The sequence below is a fragment of the Amia ocellicauda genome, chromosome 3 (assembly GCF_036373705.1).
Source record: "Amia ocellicauda isolate fAmiCal2 chromosome 3, fAmiCal2.hap1, whole genome shotgun sequence".
NCBI classification, from domain to species: Eukaryota; Metazoa; Chordata; class Actinopteri; order Amiiformes; family Amiidae; genus Amia; species Amia ocellicauda.
This window is the reverse complement of record NC_089852.1, coordinates 13,283,015-13,304,598: the sequence shown is the minus strand read 5'-3', so window position 1 is coordinate 13,304,598 and position 21,584 is coordinate 13,283,015. Positions and strand designations below refer to the sequence as shown.

The following is a 21,584-nucleotide window of genomic DNA, read 5'->3' as shown; positions in this document are numbered from 1 at the left end:
ATCTCCTGAACTCCAAACTGAATGTCTGAATGGGAAAGAAAGGTGATTTAAGCAATTTTGAGCGTGGCATGGTTGTTGGTGCCAGACGGGCCGGTCTGAGTATTTCACAATCTGCTCAGTTACTGGGATTTTCACGCATAACCATTTCTAGGGTTTACAAAGAATGGTGTGAAAAGGGAAAAACATCCAGTATGCGGCAGTCCTGTGGGCGAAAATGCCTTGTTGATGCTAGAGGTCAGAGGAGAATGGGCCGACTGATTCAAGCTGATAGAAGAGCAACTTTGACTGAAATAACCACTCGTTACAACCGAGGTATGCAGCAAAGCATCTGTGAAGCCACAACACGTACAACCTTGAGGCGGATGGGCTACAACAGCAGAAGACCCCACCGGGTACCACTCATCTCCACTACAAATAGGAAAAAGAGGCTACAATTTGCACAAGCTCACCAAAATTGGACAGTTGAAGACTGGAAAAATGTTGCCTGGTCTGATGAGTCTCGATTTCTGTGGAGACATTCAGATGGTAGAGTCAGAATTTGGCGTAAACAGAATGAGAACATGGATCCATCATGCCTTGTTACCACTGTGCAGGCTGGTGGTGGTGGTGTAATGGTGTGGGGGATGTTTTCTTGGCCCCTTAGTGCCAATTGGGCATCGTTTAAATGCCATGGCCTACCTGAGCATTGTTTCTGACCATGTCCATCCCTTTATGACCACCATGTACCCATCCTCTGATGGCTACTTCCAGCAGGATAATGCACCATGTCACAAAGGTCGAATCATTTCAAATTGGTTTCTTGAACATGACAATGAGTTCACTGTACTAAACTGGCCCCCACAGTCACCAGATCTCAACCCAATAGAGCATCTTTGGGATGTGGTGGAACGGGAGCTTCGTGCCCTGGATGTGCATCCCACAAATCTCCATCAACTGCAAGATGCTATCCTATCAATATGGGCCAACATTTCTAAAGAATGCTTTCAGCACCTTGTTGAATCAATGCCACGTAGAATTAGGGCAGTTCTGAAGGAGAAAGCGGGTCAAACACAGTATTAGTATGGTGTTCCTAATAATCAATTAGGTGAGTGTAGCTCCATTCTTGTTCCTTACCAATGTGTCAGTTAAAGACATGATGTTTTATCTCCTATCCTAAATTAGTAAACAAAATGCTGTTACAAGTTATAATCTTTATTACAATACTTCACTGTTCCATCACCACAGTATACACCAATCGAGAAGGGAATTGGGGGGGGCAAACAAAACAAACACAAAAATTAAACCCTTATTAAAATTTGATGTAAACAGCTTGTTACAAAAGTCTTGCCTCATTTTAAATATATGTAAGACAATCCCAGACCCATGGTTTTAATTGTTCAGGCTGACGGCACATAAAGCACACTTTAGTTTAACCAGTTTAATGAAGGAGCTCTGACAAGCTGGTAAGTAGCTCCCCCTTTTATAAAATCAGCGTTTGAATATTTAACATTACACGTGCATGCAAAAAGCACTATACAAGATTATACAACATGGGTTTGGCCTTCAAAATTGCACAAAGAAAAGGGCTGATATGACATTTAATTTCCTTTCATACAGTCCTTTTGTAGTGTACATACATTCACACATTTCTACACACACATTTCTCATTGATACTTCAACACAGGTTCCCCCACATTGTAGACTGTGGGCCATATCCATAAAACAATGTAACACCTGTTTTTACCCAATGAGAAAAAAAGTCTCATAAAAGGAATATGGGCCTTCTATCTCACAAAAAAATAGGTTGGTGGACATGGTAAATGAATTGCAAATGCACTCCTCGTTCAAAAAAAATATTTCAACACTTCCTTTTTGTTGTTGTTGTTGTTCAATTAGATCTTGTATCTCCTTCAGGAACTCGCCTGTAAAGCTGAAACTCAGGCCCACAGTAAACCAAGGCCACTGTCAAAAAACAAGTAGTGTACACCAAAATAATGTTTCAGTTGAGAAGTGCATAGTGCTGACTCCTGCTATTCATGTGAGCATTTGCAGTTCGGTAACATCTGCACCACAGAAAATGATTTACACTCAAGTGTTTCTATTTGCAAGTATCACCAACTACAATAATGCATCACAACTGCTGTGAGGAGCTGACTACCAGCAGATCTGGCTTGGTTTACGATGCTGTATATTCACTGCTCTGATTTGAAGTTCTCTGCCCTGGACAGGACGTCTCATTCATAAACCATGATTTACATTGACCACACTGTCCATTTCTGACGAGAAAATACATCTACTTTGCTCAGTACAGAACTGATTCTAATTCAGCAAATCAGATACAAAACAATTGATAGATTTAAATCAACAAGGATCAGAGATAGACACACATTGTGCTTTTCATAGTTCTCAGGACAAGAACTGAACAAATCTGCATAAACAGGAAGAATGTGTATGTATACTTGAACAATGTGATACTTCTTTTCAAAACATTATTAAAAGGCAGAGGTTGCTGTAAGATTTTAAGAATCCAAGGAGAACAAATGTGTTCTTTGCACAAGAGCATCAGACTTTTTAGACCAAGACTGTTCCTCTCTTCCCTGTAGGCTGCGCAGACTGCAGACCATGTGAGCAGCAAGTACATTTACCATTCAGACAAGCCAGTGCACTGCTGTATTTATGCTCTGACTTGGGCATTCTAGTGTTTCTCCTGTCCATGTTGTTCTGGGGTTTCCCCATCTGCTGTATCAAAATCTTTCCACCGTGCATTGCCAACCTGGACAACGTAGCTGCTACAGTTTTCCACCCATTTTTCTCTTGGTATTCTAGCACTATCTTCATACAAGAGATGGTGATGGATGGTATGCTTCTTCCCAATCGCCCTGCCCCACCACATTGTTTTCACCCAGTCACCCTGATCAGCAGACATCACCAGTGAATCTGCGCTTCATGTCCAGCTGATATCTTCAGATCCTAAGAGCCTCATGACTTTCCTGCACTGTCCCCAATTCCTCTTGCAAAGTATGAAAAGATGCCCACACAGCGAGAGCCAGTATTCTGCACCTTGTTTTTGCCAACAGAGTATCGACCAGGGGTGGCCGTCACCATCTTCCCCACTTCCACTTCCACGAAAAACAACGTCAGCATTAAATCAGTGATGACCTCAAGTCTGCTTAATGTAATCCAACTCCCCACTGTCAAGAGCGACTTGGCCTGGAGGGCTGCTGGGACACAGCTTGGAGACCCATGTCAACTGATGCCAAAAGGTAATAGAAACAAGTCCAGGCCATAAAAGCTATACATAGTCAATCAGGCTGTGAAGCCCAGTAGAAGAGGAGAAATCACAAGGCCAGATTGATTGGTCAGTCAACATTGGTATTACCACAGTTTACAGTGCTTTAACTAATGACATAGTATGATAACCTTAAAGACGGAATCAAAGACTGACAGCCTGGAAATCTGATCATCACCACATGCATTCCTACAATATTCTCATCTCATTCTAAACCTGGAACAGAAACCCAGGATATGTTAGTTAAAGGTACAGTATTTCATACTTTATAGACCATTATAAATCTGTCATTGTATTAACACGTGCAATTAAAAAAGAAAATGCTTCATATATATTTCATTTTGTTTTTTTAGTAATGATATAGTTTCAGTACTGCCTTGTTTTACACAGGTTAAAAAAAATAACATTTACACTAAAAGTTTATATTTATATATTTTCTTTTCAATAAAGAAGCTGGTATAAAATACTGGATTCATACTAAGAAGAGAAAGAAAGAAAAACAAAATCACCCGGAGAGCTGAAATATCAAGCTTAAAAAATGTGACATGCTCTCTCTGACAGTAGGCAGGAATAGAATGAAAGTATTGGATGAAGTGAGGCTTGAGGGCAGCAGTCAGTTTGTCAGGTTATATCCTGGAGGGAGGCAGGTCAGGCTTCCGATTCGCCCTTCTTTCGCACCTCCTCCCCCGCATCGCTGTCCTCTGACTGGCTGTTGCTAAGCACTAAAAACTGCCCATCACCGCCGGCTGGGTTGGGCCGAGTGGAAGCAGCTATCAAGCGACTCTGCTCTTCTAAGTCCTAGGGAAGAAGTAAGAGGGATTGGTTACAGGCAGGACATTGTTTAGCATGTACAGAGGGCCACCTTCGTAACAGTATGAGCAGCGTGTGTGTGTGTGTGTGTGTCTGTGGTGGCTGTAGCGTTGTACCTTCTCGATCTGTTTCTGTTTGCTCAGCTCCTCCTGTTGCTTCTCCTTGGCCTTCACCAGCTCCTTCTGCTTCTCAGATGCCCGGCGGTCCTAAGAGAGAACACAGGCCTGGTCAGTGACTGCAGAGTTACCAGTGAGTTACCAGTTACCGGAGACATAAGACACAAGAGGAGGCTTTTTGGCCCTTCGTTCCTGTTCGGTTACTAGTAGCTTATAGAGCCAAACCACCAGTGGAATCTGCTTCCACAACATATTTTAAAACCTAATATTTCATATTTCAGCCCTAATACACTTTCTGAAACAAATGCATTTACTTTTCATTGGGTTTCTCTGGACTCCCTCCATAACAAATGCTGGGGCTAGCGAGTTCATCTAAGAACAATCAGCTTCCTGTTGGATGTGGTGATGGTGGACGAGGGGCGTTAAACATCAAGGTTTTTAAGACTTTTAAGGATATTAAAGTTCAGCTGGCACTATTTCAAAAAATATGAAACCTGGCCTACCTTAATTCTCCTGTAGTGCAGTAAGCTACATAATTACTATTCGCACTATAGAAGTAGTGTATCTGTAGTGAAGTTCAAAACACTTATTGTGCACCACAGCAGAGGTGCTTCTTGGACAGACGCACAGGCAAATGTTTTTATCTATTTATTTACAATGTACAGTACAAAGACTACAGTCAGTTGGAAAATCTAGCTCTACTTACCATTTCCGAGTGGAAGGCGATCTGCTTGGCTAGTCCCACACTGTCACAGATCTGCAGGGAAGCAGAGGGAGAGCTGAATGTCAATCTGAGGCTTTTGCAACTCGAATGTGTCATATTACAAGCTGTAGACTACATAGTGCAGGATTCAGTTTTCAAACAATTTCAGAAGAAATATATAAATCCAGTATTTCTTATTTTAAGGTAACAATACTGCAGGGGGGGATATTTCTTTCTACCTGTAGAACAGCTGCCCTCACTGAAGAACAATCCAAGCCCATGCATATGGAGAGTGCCACGGTCCACACAAGACCGGTCCAAGGCAGCTCTCTCACCCTCCTTCCCTCCTCTCATTGGATAAGTTGGCCCAAAGCAAGTACCTTCTCCCCCTCGTTGTTGGACTCCAAGACGTAGCAGACGGAGATGGGCCGCCCGTTCCCTCGTCCCCCCGCCGTCTGCAGCAGGAATCCAAACAGTCGCTTGTTCTCCTGATGGGTGGCACACAGCACCACGCTGGGCAGGGGGAACTGTGGGCAGACACAGGGCAGCTCTGTTACTGGCACAGCATGCCACAGCTCACTTGCAGCATTCGTCACTTGTTCTAGGCACGTGACACAGGACTGACTCAGGCCAAGCCCCTTATAGGTCCCTTTCAGAGCCGGCTCATTCTCCCGTTACCTCATGTGGCCAAACCAAATAACCAATAACCAAAGTTATTAATTATTTTTATACCAGTGCATCTGTGGATGTACAGTACATAGAAAGTAAGGCGAGACCTACCCTCAGTCGAGTCACTTGAGTCTGCGGGTCAATGAGCCTGTGGTCAAACACACAAAGAGAATGTAAATATGGCTTCTTCCACCATTATCACACACTGAGGAATCACAACAGAAATTTCCCTCACCACTCTCAAGGTCCACTGTTGCTGAAGTGGGTAATTATGGCAAACAACAGCTTAAAGAGAAGCGTCAGTAGAGGATCACTTACATCACAGCACAAGGACATGGAAAAGGTAAGAGGAATGGGAAGACGAGAGAAAATGACTACTTAAATGAGGCACCGCTTAAAAAACAAAGGGTTGACTAAGAAGGATTAAACAGTGTAGTACATACAAGCTTGGTCAATCGTTTTTCAATATGAAAGCTCATGTCCAACTACACTGACACTTTGTGGTCGAACAAAAAAAAAAGGAGAGAGAGAGAGAGAGAGAGAGGCGGGAGGCTCACTTCAGGGAGTCACAGGTGACCAGTAGGTGGGACTCAGTCATGCGGAAGATGTTATGAATGGCCCTGGAGGCCAGGATGTGCCGCATGGTCTCGTAGATGACGTCAGGGCTCTCGGTTGACTTCACCTCCATGGAGCCCAGGAAGTGCACAATGTACAGCTGGTGCAGGATGGAGTCTGAAAATCAGCAGAGAACAGCCCACTGTCACTCAGGGTCATGGCCACAACCCCCCCACTGCACACAACACACCACTTTCAGGTGTGCGTCAGACAAATGACATGGAAAGGCAGAGGGTCACAAACCGCACTAAGGGGGATCATTTCAGATTTTATTTTAACATTTTGCTTTTCAATATATGAAAAAAGTGCTGTCAGACCACCAGTGTCAAAGGAAACGCAGTAGGTGAAATTTCTGCCTTTGTAAAAATAAATAAATGAAAAATTGAAAAGGTGACACAATGATATGGTCTACTCTGTAAAAATACCCCCCAACACACTTTCACCTCAGATGAACGCCTTTAGTGGTGCTGGATAACAGTCTGTGGTTATTGGTTCAGTAAGCCTCACCTTCAGATTCCTCAGACTCCGTGTCTCCTGACTCTCCAAATGGGTTTGTCCTTCATTCAGGAAGGGGAATAAGAAAAACACTAATTAACACTGATCGCACTGCATGATCCTGCCTCTACATCTGGCCGGATGAAAAAGAGACAAAGAAAATAACTGATGGAACAAAACAGTAACTGTAAGAAGATGTGTGTGTGTGTGTGTGTGTGTGTGTGTGTCTATTTGAACTGAGGGGTGATACGATGAGATAACAAACGTGTGCGCACAAGGTAAGATTTCCTCTTGATAGCAGTTCCACTCCCCTCACTGATAAAACATTACTAACTAGCTAAATCAGACAGCGATGAGTTTTAGACACTACCCTTGGACAGAGGAACATTTAGTCTTAACAGCCAATCTGAAACCCTTTCAAAAGCTCTGCAACAGTGAAGTACATCCACGCTCACATCAGTTAATGCTGCCAGACTGTAAGTGAGCCATTCTGCGGTCTTTGAAACTGGGTGAGAAGAACCATCATCACAGGGACCCAGCTGAACTCTTTGACAGTGTGTAGTGAAGGCCCTGTACTGTGCACCGGTGTCCAACGCCCCCACCTGCCAGCCGGTCCTGTGCTCTTGGCCTGCCCGGCATACTCCTCGCTGACAGGGGATATGATGTCGAACTGGATGGGTGTGTCCGGGGCCACCAGTGCATCCAGGGACAGGGTGGAGAGGGCGGGGGACTCAGAGCCCACTGATCCTGAGCTGCTGGTCCGGGAAGCCTTGGGGCGACTTTGTCTGTCAGGGAGGGAAAGGGAGTTTGTGAGGGCTGGAAACACAGACTCTTAACACTACAGGCACTCAAAAGCAAAGATGATTTTCAATTAAGGCTAGGGGCTGTAAACAACTTGCTTCCCCTGTGATTTTGTATTTGTGTGGCTGCAGTCCTGAAAGGGCCGAGTTGCCGAGAATGGCTGTATCTATGTTGTCTGTGGTGTTGGGGATGGGGGGATGTGTGGACTTACGGGGCTGGCCGCAGGCTCTCATGTCTCTGCTGGAATGAGGGCGATGGTGTTACAGCGTCCAGCGCTGATTGGTTCACTCGGGCGGCAATCTCCTGCCAATGGAGAGAGAGCTCTCAACACACAAACTCACACAAACACACATGCGACAGACACTGAGCCTAAGTGAGGAGCATTCCAAACACTGCTTTTACACCGATTTATTTTGCACGTGTATTTAACTTGTCATTAACCAGAAAGTGCTGGGCTATAGGAATAGGGCATGCTCAGTAGCCTGTATTTTAACATCTATACCCAGTTAAACCCTTAGGAAACTAGCATAACATATATGTCACATACTGAGGCCTAGTAAATTACAATAATGGGATGAGTTTTGCAAATCCTGTTAAAATGTTTATCACATTAATGTCACACTGACTTGAAAAGAGATAATAAGGCCCTGATGACTTACCTCTGGGTTTTCACTGAGATAGATCCGCTTGGAGATGTTATTAATTGTGGCAATCCACTGTGGAAAGGGAGAGACGCATGGAAGGAAATACAGATTATTAGTGAGGGACTCTTTTCTTGCCTCAGAAGGTGGCATGACAAAGTGTTCAGTGCCAATAAGTTTGGATTTGTAAGGGGGCTGTGTATAAAGCGCGCCATCTAGTGATACATTGTGTTAACATGCTGGTATTCTTCCAAGCCTGCGTCTATGTAAACTCTGTCCAGCTCCTTATCTTTGATCCTTTACTTTGAGCTTGATAAGCCCTCAAATTCTTATATTTCCAACATTCCAATTTAAAATGTTAGAGTTTGAGAAACAAATCTACAATCCTGGCAAACCAAATCCAACTAGCACAAAACACAATTATTTGTAAAGATGGTGAGAGCGTGTGTGGGCAGGTCAAAATCTCAGAGTGAAACTATTGTCTTCCTTACCTCTTCGCAGTCCTTTCTGCTTTCTGCCTGCAGAATCACTACCCTGCAAACACAAAGAAAAAGACCAGAAATTCACATCTCACGTCTAAGTGGAATCCAAGCCTAGTTCAGAAGACAAATCTCATCTGAAAAGCCCCTTCTTCTGCACTAGCCAATGTGAAGCATGACAGCTGCCATAGGAGTGTCATAACTGTAAACCGTACTGCAGCAATGCAGACAAAGGACTATGCAGTAGTGAAAGTTATTGCATAGGACTCCTCTATCTGGACCAGTAGGAATGACATCAAACAACTACAATAAAATCTCATGCTGAGTATAACTTATAAGGCACAAAAAGACGACAAGCCGTATGTGATCAAAAGTTCAGAAACATCCCTAATCAAGTCCTACTTTTTCCCCTAACAACTCAATTATTTGGACAATTTATTTATTTATGTATTATATGTAATTAACAACAGGAACTACATGATCTGTCCCCACAGAGTAACACATCGATCAATGGAACAGATATTTCAAATGAACAGATGGGAGGTGTTTTTCATAGTGGACAATAAGACCGGTTATCTTTGCTATGGCCCTGCAATCCTCCAGGTCTGGGAAGCTGGGCCCTCTACCCAAAAGAGGGGGCGGTACTCACTTCTTGCCGTCAAAGGCCGTGATCTGGAAGCAGAAGCGGCGGTCCTCACAGTCCACAGCCATCACTGAGCAGTTGTCAATATCCATCACCAGCCCCCCCGCCACGTCCCCCCGCGCCTGGCTCATCATGTTCCCACCCTGGGTGAAGAAGTACTGCCGGTCCCAGGAGGATGACACCAGGCCCGTCTTACTGGCACAGATGAACACACACGCGCACACATACACAAAATGTGGGGGGAAAAAAATCAGACAAACAAAGGCAGGATGGGGTGTGTAAAATACAAATATTTCCACAGCAGCTTCAAACACTACAAAGCTGAAGAAACAAGCCTCCGTCTCACACTCACAACATGATAATTCCCAGCTGTTTGGCGGGGAATGCTGTATAATTCAATGATATGTAATTAAAAGTCAATTACCCTGCAATAACACCCAATGAGCATGTGCCCAAGGGAAAATTCTTTCACTTCTCAGAGTCTCACACATGGCCAGTGGGCTCGGCTCTTACTTGCGAATGTTGAGGTAGCCAGCCTTGCGGGTAAGGTTTCTGTTGATGGGGATCTTGATGGGGTCGGGGTCAGGCATGTACAGCAGGTCGCTGGCCTCCTCCAGGTCCTGGATGGTCTGCTGCATCACGTCCACCTCGGTGTCCATCTCCCTGCGCACACTGAGCACACAAGACTGAGTAACTGAGAGCACTCCCATTTTACATGGAATACAAAGGGTATTCATCTGCTGAACTGGGTAGTAAAAACCTACAATGCCTTGTGATTTTTTGTTTTGTTTTTAATTTACATTCCTGGATGGTCGATGTTAGACAGAGTATTGGGCCCACCCCACTGCTTTTAATAATCACTCTGAGCTAACCAGGAAGACCCTACAGTTTACACTAGAGAAACAGAGGGAAGGAGAGGGACAGACAGGGAGATGGAGAGCAGGAAACCGGGAGAATCAAATGACGTTTACTTCTGTACGCTCGTCCCAATGTTCAACAGGAACTCTTCCCACTGCTGAGTGAGGTTCTCAGAGCCCAGCTTGAAGAAACTGATCTGAAAGAGAGAACAGGCCGAATCAGGTAATCCCTCCAAGTGTAGATCATTGTGGAAAGTGATGAAAATTAATTAACTGATGCATCTGCTGTGGTAGAGGAACGTGAGCTCATATTTAGAGCAAATTACAGGGTTGTATGATACACCACATCAAGGCACCTGAAAGGCGCTCCTGTACGCAGCCTATAAGTGACAGGCAATAGCATGTTTGTGTGTACAATCTCATCCCTTGTAATACACTATGCAGGAATCCATGGAATCCATAGTGCCTTGAGGAGCTGTAAAGTGAAGTGCAAACCTGTGCCTGCATGTATCCCAGCAGAGGCTCCAGCAAGGCAATCTTCTTCTTGTACTGCAGAGTGTTAAGGGCTGTGAAATAGTGCATCATGGTCTGGTGCTGCTTCTTCCTGGAGGTGTACACATCTTCCATCACCTCATTCCTCACCTGGGACATGGTAACACATTGCAGTTACAACCAGCACCCTGCCGTTACCCCTCAGCTGCCTCCTCGAACCAGTTGGTTAAGACTAGGGGGCATTACACTTTGGTCCTGGAGGGCCACAGTGTGTTGTGGGTATTGCTCAAACCTAGCTTGGAGCACCTCGATTGATCGGATTAAAACTGAACTGAACACTTCTCCACAGACTCCAGACTGGTATGTGAATGCGATATCTGGAGTAATGAACATATTTGAAGTTTTCAGCTATGAATATTAAACATGGAAATCTTAAAAAGGCCTAACTGAGAAAATTACTAAATTTATTGAGTGTTTCAGAGCTAATGTTGGAACACAAAGGCAGCACGAGACCCCCCAGGCTGCAGTTTGGCACCCCTGCTTTGGATACATGGGGTTATTTTGCTCAATAAATCCTCTGATGTCTACAAGCTTAAGCTGTGAGTGACTGCAGAGTTAGGCATCCTCCAATCCAATTCAGTGCAGCGCTTTCAATACAAGCAGCTCTTTACACTAAACACAAAATGTACATTAATGATCACTAAACAACCAGCAAGACATGCATGCCAAAACTCAGAGTGAAGATCAATAACCTGCAGCCCGTAACTTGTCAGCTTTACCAGTTGTGTGGAACAGCTTTCAAAAAAGTCACCTACCACTGAAAATTTGAATAGTGTTTGGATTGAATTCCTTGAAACTAGAGTGCGCAAGAGCAATACAAACAATTAATACAAAACGTATTAAGTTACACTGTCGCCCATGCACTGTCAGTCAATATCTGAGCTTTGACTTGAAAGCACTTCCTGCCAACCTTCTCATTGTCCCTCCTCTTGGACAGCCGGCTGTATCTGTTGATGGCCGTATCGTGATCTGAATAAGAAACAAAAGGAACCCAGTTACATCTTAATGCTGGTCAGGCTGTCAGTGCTGCCACTTCTTGAGCTGTTCATCAATGAGAATTGGCCAGAGGCTGGAGCATACGAGAACAGACAGACTTGCCAGAAACAGCACAGGGTACACAAGGGAATTTAACTTTAAGGATACAAAATTGAAATCTTCACAGCCCCCCCATGAACATGGTATTTTTGAATCCGCTGCATGTGTTCAGTTTCTGAGGCACGGACTGCCCCCTGACTTTTAATTACATCTGTTCCCTTAATGACTAAACTGAGGTAGATGTTCGGTAAGTAGTGAGGATACCTACTACTGCACAGTATGAGGCATGCATGATGGAGACAACAAGGCCCAGAAATGGTGGCTACTCACCATTGCTTGCAATCTGGAACACTTCCTTAAGGGTGAGGATTTCTGCAGAGAAAACACAATTTAGAAATTACAAAGCCATTATTAATCACAAATGCTTTCACTGCCAATTCAGAATTCCTCAGGCACAAAGGCTTTATTTGCAATGCTGTGCATTTCAAGACTGGTTGGTAAATAAGTCGTGACAGTCAAGGTACTGTCATGGATATTTTAAGGTGGTTATGGCAGGTTAGAGTTAAAATATAGTTTGGGTTGATGTCTGAATACAAAATTCACAAAAATCAACACAAGAAAACATAAAGCTCTAAACTGGAATTGTTAATTGAAGACAGCATTAACCAAAACACTCCAATATTGTAATCCAGCCAATATGAAAGCAATCCACTGACTTTCTCCAATTTAAAAATAATATTTTAAAAAGAAACATTGACTGTGCAATACAGGAGAGAGCAGTGAAGAACTATACAAAAGGAATATGCATTTTTTCAGTTAAAAGGAGTGGGAAGTAATTAGTTACACACAAGAGCCCTCAAAACTATTTGATATACTGTGTCTGAGTCCCTTATGTTGCCCTGAATAATTGCTGAATAAGGAGACACTCTGAACTATAGAGTAGAGGCTTCACTACATACATAACTTGATGTTGTTAATTTCTCTACAAGAGGTGGGCATTTGCATTGACAGTGAGAGGACTTCCTTACCTTTTAAATCTCTCTCTTTGAACTGGGTGATGGGAAACATCATGGCATCAGCGAGCTGCGTGGACAGAACTGCATTACAAGAGCTGAGCTGTGAGGGAGGAAGAGAGAGAGACAGACAGAGAGGGGAAAAGAGTCAACAGTCAACTCCACATACTGCAAATCTCATCTCACATCCAAGACTGATGGTGAAGGAGGGAGAGATGCAAGAAGAGAAGGAGTGGGAAGGCCAGGAGTGTGTTTGTTTAATATCCATTTTTAGTTCTTAATTCCTTGGTGTGAATATGCCTCTGGCATGGCGGTTGTTTATTGTATCAGCTCCCACAATACTTCACACAGTAGTGCCAATAAAACGCCTCTGACAGCAAGAGAGAGAAAGCGCTAGAGAATGCAGGAGGAGTTTAATTAAATACTTCTATGGGAGGAAGAGGGCGCTGACAAGAACACATGTTCCACACTTCTCAAGGCTCTCTCTGGATATCGTCCCTGGAGATTTCACTGAAGGCACAACCACAATCTCAGCTGACCTTTCATACACTTTTTCCAATTAACTAACTGCCTCCAATTCGCAATGTGAATCTCAAAAAGCAGGACCAGTGCTTTAAAGAGTGAGCTGGGAATATAAGGTCCTATGCTTCTCTCTAAGGACCTATGAAAAATGTACTTGCCCAGTGTCAGACAAACAGGGCAAAACTCACCTCATCGATCACTTTGGCAAACTGCTGCAGGGTGGAGCTCATGACCTCATCATCGCTGCCCAGGGGGAACCGCTGCCAAGAGAGGGAGAACATTGACCCAGTGCTTGAAATTCATTGAGCTGCTGTGAACCTGGGGCACATTTGGGACTGAGCTGCATACCCTGATATGAAAATACCAATCTACAGCACATCTGAAGGATAGAAACATACAAGGCAAGGAAAACAGATACAAGGAAAGGTCATACAGAACATCTGCTTAAAATGTACATCAGTACATCAAAAGTTTGCAACTGATTGTCATTTAGCATACAACAGAACTTTAAATAAATAGCATTGTTTTATCAGCATACTAAAGAAATAATAAAAACTGTAATCTAAAGATACACTGTTTATGTTCCTTTTTATCATAATACTACTACTACTACTACTACTACTACTACTACTACTACTACTACTAATAATAATAATAATAATAATAATAATAATAATAATAATTAATATTGTATCCAGAGGGTTTTTGTCCACAGTCATCTCTCCTGTAACCACGCACATCTATTAGGAAGAAAACAACATTACAGAATAGCTTGAAGCTAGATATGTAGCAGGAAAGCTTCAAAGAGCTGTGACAAACTCTTAAGTTGTTAAGAAAAGAGATTGTTACTAAACAGGAGCACTCCCAATCTTACCCAAGTCACAGAGCCCCAGAAGCAGCAGCTGCCCCAGGCCTTACCTGTTTCTCATACTCCTTCAGCAGCTTGGAGGTCAGGTGAGTGGCTGCACTCAGTTCATTCTGCGAACATGAACAGAGAGGAAGAGGTCAGAGCCGTAGCTTTGTTCTCCTGTGTATTACTGATGTCTCAGGTCTGGTTTCCATCACTGGTTTCATCACACCTACAGCTACTCAAAGTTAAGGACTGATCTATATTTGTGACTGCGACTGGGGGATTTAAAAGAAAACACTGGGTGCTCTGGAGTCAGTAGAAAGACTATGCCTCATCTCTCTGGACCACATATTCCACACAGGAGGCCCAGAGTGAAGATTAAGACAATGTGCTGGGGTACCAACTTTTGAAAGGGTCCTTGACTTTACCCCCATGCTGGACAATAAAGATCTCCGGGCATTTTTTCAGATGGTGTTAACCCTGGTGTCAAAAACCCTTAGAGCACCCAGTGTAACACAGATGTAATGGCAGAGGTGTGGCAAATTGGGATAATACATTTACTGTCAAGCCTGTTAAATGTTTGTGGCATATATGTCACACTGGGTCCCTACGGGATAAATACCCCAAATCCCTCAACATATCAGATCACATGAGGATTCTTAGTTACAAAAGCCTAGTTTGTAACATCTCTTAGGTTACCCTGCTGTGTTTTGTTTTAGACTGATCGACTTCAAGATCCTGGAAGAGACAGGCAATGTCTGCGGCTCTCAGGGAACCGGCCGGACAGGTAGAGAGTGCAGGAAGTGGGAGAGATAACAATAATAAATGCAGCAGGATCTATTTTGATTGAACTTTGATCAGTCTGTGCTGTATACTGTACCACCCACTTGTCCAAAAGTAAAACAACTGGCTTCAGTGTCACTTTAGAGCCAGTCCCCATTGTGCCCCAGAGGTCACTCCACTTTAGTTAGTAGGCAGATGCTGGTTCCACTGCATGAGTATTGTATATACTCAGCACTGTGTGAGTGCGAGAGATAACTTCCATTCACACACAGCATTGACTGATCAGGTTTCATCCTAATCCATGACACTGCAGAGTAACTGTGCGTGTGTGCGTATGTGTGCATGTGTGTGTGTGCGCACTCGTGACAAGGAATCAGAGTTCACTTACAGCAAGCATGCTTTTAAAAGCTGTTTTAAATATGCAGCTAATCCTGTATAACCGGGAGACGCCCCACCTAGTGAAGAGTAATTACTGGGACTAGCCTGGCTGGAAGCCATCCAGCACAAGACTGGCAAATCAGGAAGCAGACAGCCACTGGCATTAATTGTTACACAGCGGTTGAGACTCTCACCATAGCAAATTGGCTTGGTGCAAAATATTACACACCACCGATAGTGATCAGGAGCTACAAGTGCGGTCAAGGGCTTTGCTGCAAGGTCTTTAATAAGACACTGGCGGTATTGTTTGTAGGGGTTTTCAAAATGGGCAGTTGATCTGATCCTGGCAAAGACAAGAGCCACTCATGATCTTAGAGCGATCTGTCTCAGCCAGCTTAGGCAGGCACACAGTGGCAGAGTGAGGGCTTCAAACAGGAACCTACTGCCTGGTCACACATTCAACAACCACTGGTCCACCTAGTCTTGTCATTTCAGCCATCACGGTGACCGGGTTCTTAGCTCACCTGCGCGTCATAGATCCTCTGCATAGCCTGGAACAGCTGGTGGGAGTAGCTGGAGATGGCGTCTGCATCCTCCTCGAACACCCCCAGCAGAGAGCGAGTCTGCACAGGAGGACAGAGGCACACTGAGTGAGACGGCGCACAGAGAGGAGCTCACTCTGCTACTTGTGCTCCTGCTTAAAAATACCAATAACACAGACCTATTTTTGAATATATAAAGCATACACAGATTTTATTTTACAAGAATAAACTGCTGAAACTGATGTGATGGCCATAAATATCCACACACCCCCAATTAATTTTGTGTCCTCTGGCAACTTCATCAATTTATTTACTTTATTTATTTATTTATTTATTTATTTATTTTTCTCCTTGCTTTGGTTGACATACTGGCACAAGTACTGGGAAACACACCACAGTTTATACATGAACCTATAAGATAAATGTTTGGAGGGGGATATGGTACTCTGGAGGAAGCTGCACCACAGATTGAGAGGCAAATGGTAAAGAAGGATATTAAACTAGAAAGCGTGCTGCAGGAAGCAGAGATGACAGAAACTATCCCTTTAAACTCCCACACCCCTCTTAACGTCTCTAGTACTACAGCAGGGAGGTCAAAAAGTGTGAGGGCAGAGTGTGCAATCGGCTAAATTTAGCTGCTGAGCTCAGTGCTGCTAAATTCTGCAGCACATCTGTAACATGGTGTGTGTGTGTGTGTGTGGGGGGGGGGGGGGTTATTTTTGATTATAAACTAGATTTGATTCACCCTGTATAAGGGGGGATAAGGAAACAAATAAGGTCTCAGCTATAGGTTCATTGATTTTGTTTCTGCAGTTTCAAGTCTGACTTTATGATCCTTAGTAGTTTCCCCAATGGTACTGCTATAGGTTCATTAAAAACTTCCTCTTTTGGCCCCAGAAGCTTGGGAAAGACTAATTGATTCTCGTACTTAAACCACATGCTCAAATTCATTCTTTGTTTTTAGACTCGTGTAATATCCACTGACTGAAACGTCCTCTGAGATTAACATGTACATTAGTCATGTTTCCAATCTAGGAACAGTCAACAACAAAAAAAAAAAAAAAAATATTCAACAATAAAGGAAAAGTGTGGCTTATTTCTTTGTGCTAATCTTTTTCTATCAATAATTCAAACATGAAAATGCCTATGTTGATGTATCTGCGGTGACATGAGCTTGTTAATGTAAATAATGTTTCATTTTCTTAATTCAAAAAGTGCAGACCTACTTTGTGTGAATGCTGTATTGTGAACAAAGCTACCACTGGGGGTAGATATGGGTCAGAATATGGTTACTCTGTGTAGAGCCTGTGTTATCACAACTTAATATTTGACAAAAAGTGCCAAGGAGTCCATGCCAGCATTTACTTTTCTGACCTTGAAACACGGGTTATATTCTATAAGAGAGTGCTTAACACCTGGTATTCTTTATGTACAATGGGAAGTTTCTCACTCTTGAATCAACAGTTTTTTCGGTTTTGTTCAAGTATTCAGTGAAGGGCTGCAAGACACAGTAACAATGAACATCTTGGAAAAAATTTAAATAAGAACATAAGAAAGTTTACAAACGAGAGGAGGCCATTCGACCCATCATGCTCGTTTGGTGTCCTTTAATAACTAAGTGATCCGAGGATACTATCCAGTCTATATTTAAATATTCCCAAATTTTCAGCTTCAGCCACATCACTGGGGAGTTTGTTCCAGATTGTAACAACTCTCTGTGTGAAGAAGTGTCTCCTGTTTTCCATCTTGAATGCCTTGAAGCCCAATTTCCATTTGTGTCCCCGGGTGCATGTGTCCCTGCTGATCTGGAAAAGCTCCTCTGGTTTGATGTGGTCGATGCCTTTCATGATTTTGAAGACTTGAATCAAGTCCCCACGTAGTCTCCTCTGTTCCAGGGTGAAAAGGTTCAGTTCCTCAGTCTCTCAGTAGGACATTCCCTTCAGACCTGGAATAAGTCTGGTTGCTCTCCTCTGAACTGCCTCTAGAGCAGCGATATCTTTCTTGAAGTGTGGAGTCCAGAACTGTACACAGTATCCAGATGAGCTCTAACTAGTGCATTGTACAGTCTGAACATCACTGCCCTTGTTCTCAATTCTACACTTTTGACAATATACCCTAACATTGTGTTTGCCTTTTTTTTGTTTCTTCCCCACATTGTTTGGATGGAGTAAGTGAGGAGCCCACATAGTTACTTCATCTAGTTCTATTCCTCCCATAGTGTAATTATAGTGGACATTTTTGTTATCTGCATGTAGTACCTTGCACTTGTCCAGAATGAATTTCATCCGCCAGGTGTCAGCCCACAACTGAATATTATCTAAGTCCCTTTGAATAGCCTGTGCTGCCGAGATTGTATCTGCTGAGCCACCTATTTTACGATCATCTGCAAATGTGCCAAATTTGCTAACTATCCCAGAGTCCAGATCATTAATATGGATTAGAAAAAGCAAAGGCCCTAATACTGATCCCTGCAGAACTCCACTAACAACCTCACTCCAGTTAGAAGCAACTCCTCTAATCGACACCCTCTGTTTCCTAGACATCAACCAGTTCATAATCCATCTACTTACATTACCCTGAATGTCTACAGCTTCCAATTTGAGGATCAGTCTTTGGTGTGGAACCTCATCAAAAGCTTTTTGAAAATCTAAGTATATCATATCATATGCTTTCACATGATCTACTGCTGCAATTGCATGTTCAAAAAATTCTGATAAATTAGTAAGACATGATCTGCCTCGTCTAAACCCTTGTTGACTATCTCCAAGAATATGGTTCTCATTAAGATGCTCCTCTATTTTCTTTCTAATATTTTTTTTCCAACATTTTACAAGTGATGCAGGTGAGACTGATTGGTCTGTAATTTCCTGGCTCAGTTTTGTCCTCTTTCTTGTGGATTGGTATGACATTTGCTGTCTTCCAGTCAGTTGGCACATCCCCTGTTCTAAGTGTCATTTGGAATAATTGAGTTAGCGGCCTATAAATAATTTACCTAATTTCTTTAAGTACTGTTGGAAATATCCCATCTGGCCCAGGTGATTGGTTTGTTTTTAATTCTGCTAGTCCCTTTAGTACCTCCTCCTCATGTATCCTTAATCCTAAATAGACCACAGTGAGGACTGTGCCTTTCCATACAGGATACTTTGCGTCTTGCTTGACAGCTTTGTTTTTTTCTGTTATTTTTTTTTAACTCACTGAATGTCAACACCTACTTTAATTTCTTCTGAAAACTCAATCTGTGAACTTTCATGATAACGAAGCACTGCTGCATAGGAATATTTTCCACTCTCTGGAAGTTGTTCTGGATATTTCCAATCTTCATTTCCTCACTGGACTTGTGCATGGCTAAACAGTGATTAAACAGTTTCATTTTTGGTTGGTGCTGCTATGCGTGGGACCCGGGCAATGTTTTGGTGGTAATCTTAGCAAAACTGGAGCGACTTACTCTTATCACCCTGGATTTCACACATACTGATGGGGATCTGCCGCTAAAAAACATATCATAGGAGGAGGAGGAGGAGGAGAAGGAAAAATAGACCACTTTGGGTGACTTTAAGCTACTTAATTTCAGTGAAAAGAAACTTGCAGAGACCCCCGATAAGTTTAGACACAGGATGTACGAGTTAGAAGCTAATGTAAAGGCAGATCCAACACCCAGAGTCAGGATTCCCTCTCAAACAAGGTTTAATTTTTCACTAAGGCAGACAAAACAGGCAGCCCTGTGTAGAATGACCCGATAAGGCAATGTTGCGGCTTTATTGGGGCTTACAGAGACGCTCTCATTATCAAATGAAAACACAAACACTGATTAGAGACTGCAATCCTCTCTCTGGAGTGCTAATATGTAATTGCATTTGAAAACTGGAAAATAAGGAAATAAGGATCGTAATTGAGGTAACATTATCTTCCACATTGTTCCCACAGAAGCGGACACGGTTAAAGGAAATGGCAGGGCCAGTGCTAAGCCACATTAGGGAACTCCTGAATGTTTACATTTTTAAAAGGTTAAAATGCTATAATCCTGGCAATCCTCTCAACAGTTGAAAATACAAACAAATACCGGGCTATACTTGTGAAGCAAATGTTTACTTCATAACATACTTTGACAGAGATGAAAGTCACTGTTCTTTCACTCCTCAGTGATGTTTTCAGGGACGTTTTCAGATGCTATTCACAACACTGGTCCTCACCTCCCTGTCTTGATTTAATCGGCATGGGAGCACATTTAAAGTTGAAAGAAGTTTATCCAGCTGTGTCAGAAGACGGTAGATCTAACCAGTATACACCACGGTTTCTCTGTTTGCTTGCTCTTGTAGGATATCATTTTTTATTTCTTTTGGTTTCTCATTAGTTTTCCAAGCCTGCTACTTTGCATTTTCAATTGGCACATTTTCTGTGAGGCTTGAGGACTATGAACTTTGAGTCTGTCCTTGACAATTTACAAAGAAAAAAATAATAATAAGATATTGACATATTCAACATATTCAAGTTGACACTGAAAGCATGTAACACATGCAACCCTGGTATAAATATTATTGATTGATGCATGATGGTTTTTTTTTATTTATTTGTTTGTTGTTACATATTAAACAAACGTTTACGCATTACGCATTACGCATGAATGTTTCCACTGTAATCATAATATCAGGATATTATATATGCGTTTTCATCGTTTTGTTCTTGTGGAGAATAAATCAACAATTAAAATTGTCAGTCACCGATCTCATTGTAACTAATCTCCCATGTCAAGTCCCTGATACGGGTGTACACAGCTTTGGATCAACCTTTGTACTAATTATGAAACTTCGTTTGAGCATCCAACAGATTTTATGAACTGGATTATTTCTCCCTGCCAAAAAAACACCATGAAGCGAACAGAGTTAGGATGTAGTTAGGATCCCCGGAGGTTTTTCAAATTAATTTCCTCATGTTGGACAGTTTTAAAATTGTACTGACAGGTCGCTGATGCAGACTGTAATACCAGTATGCTGTAAAGTACTAGCCTTTTTCACTTATGATTGCTCTCCCATGAACTCAGAGATCTAAGCCATTATGAATTAGGACGTTTTCTAATGCTTTGCTTTTATAGCATATACGTATCTTTATATGTATTTATTTTAATCGCCATTACATGTACTTCACTCTCCTCCGTCTTTACATTGAACTGAGCATAAACAGTATGAAAATGTCCGTAAACAATTGTCTTATTCTCAGTGATCACATGATTCAAGTGATATACTAATATGCTAAGCAGACAGCATTCACTCAGTGAAGACGTCACTGTGGAAGGCCATTTAAATAACCTAATGATTGATACAGTCCGATACTTAAAATAGCAATACTTTTCATGAAAATGCACCACATTGCACATATATATGCAGCCAACTGTAGCTGTAGAGGATATTATGAAGCACAGATGCAGATCTCTCGTAATTACAATGCAGGTCTGTGTCGGGTGTGACTGCGATTTCACAGATGGACAGCAAAAGCAACAACCGCAGTATTAAAATATGCCACTGTTTCATTACATTGTTTCAGACACTTCAATGTAGCCAATAATAATATACTGCGCTCTTATACATTAAATCAGACATTTATTTTCTGCAGATACTATTATTTAATCGCCCATTACCTGCGGACTATCTTCCAATGTCTCCTCTATCGGTAGTTTATCGATCCCAGGCATAGCTCTAATTTAAATCAAACCGAAGCCAAAAAACCCCAAAAAAAAAATGACAATAAACAATCAGTCCCACAGATATGCCACAGACCAACAATATCCACAACACCCAACCCAGCTGCACCCACAGCG

The 21,584-nt window shown here is 42.5% G+C and overlaps 1 protein-coding gene across 1 annotated transcript; it reads right to left on the bottom strand.

Annotated features, from left to right (window-relative positions):
• Positions 1–1,170: 1,170 nt before the first annotated feature.
• On the bottom strand, positions 1,171–21,584 carry appl1 (adaptor protein, phosphotyrosine interaction, PH domain and leucine zipper containing 1). The gene is made up of 22 exons (XM_066698255.1): positions 21,405–21,584; positions 15,755–15,853; positions 14,138–14,197; positions 13,408–13,479; positions 12,713–12,800; positions 12,015–12,056; positions 11,560–11,618; positions 10,593–10,739; positions 10,212–10,294; positions 9,754–9,912; positions 9,247–9,435; positions 8,610–8,652; positions 8,137–8,193; positions 7,689–7,780; positions 7,279–7,461; positions 6,689–6,738; positions 6,124–6,298; positions 5,678–5,714; positions 5,278–5,424; positions 4,901–4,951; positions 4,195–4,284; positions 1,171–4,066 (listed from the first exon to the last, which is right to left on the bottom strand). Exons 1-22 carry the CDS (start codon positions 21,456–21,458, stop codon positions 3,917–3,919), a joined length of 2,127 nt encoding a protein of 708 aa, XP_066554352.1. The 5' UTR covers positions 21,459–21,584; the 3' UTR covers positions 1,171–3,916.

Coding starts and splice junctions, on each gene's coding strand:
- appl1 (XM_066698255.1), bottom strand. CDS start 21,458: ATGCCTGGGATCGATAAACTACCGATAGAGGAGACATTGGAAGATAGT. Junction 14,198..15,754: donor AGAGGATCTATGACGCGCAG/GTGAGCTAAGAA, acceptor TCATGTTCGCAG/AATGAACTGAGTGCAGCCAC. Junction 8,194..8,609: donor GCAGAAAGGACTGCGAAGAG/GTAAGGAAGACA, acceptor CCCTTTCCACAG/TGGATTGCCACAATTAATAA.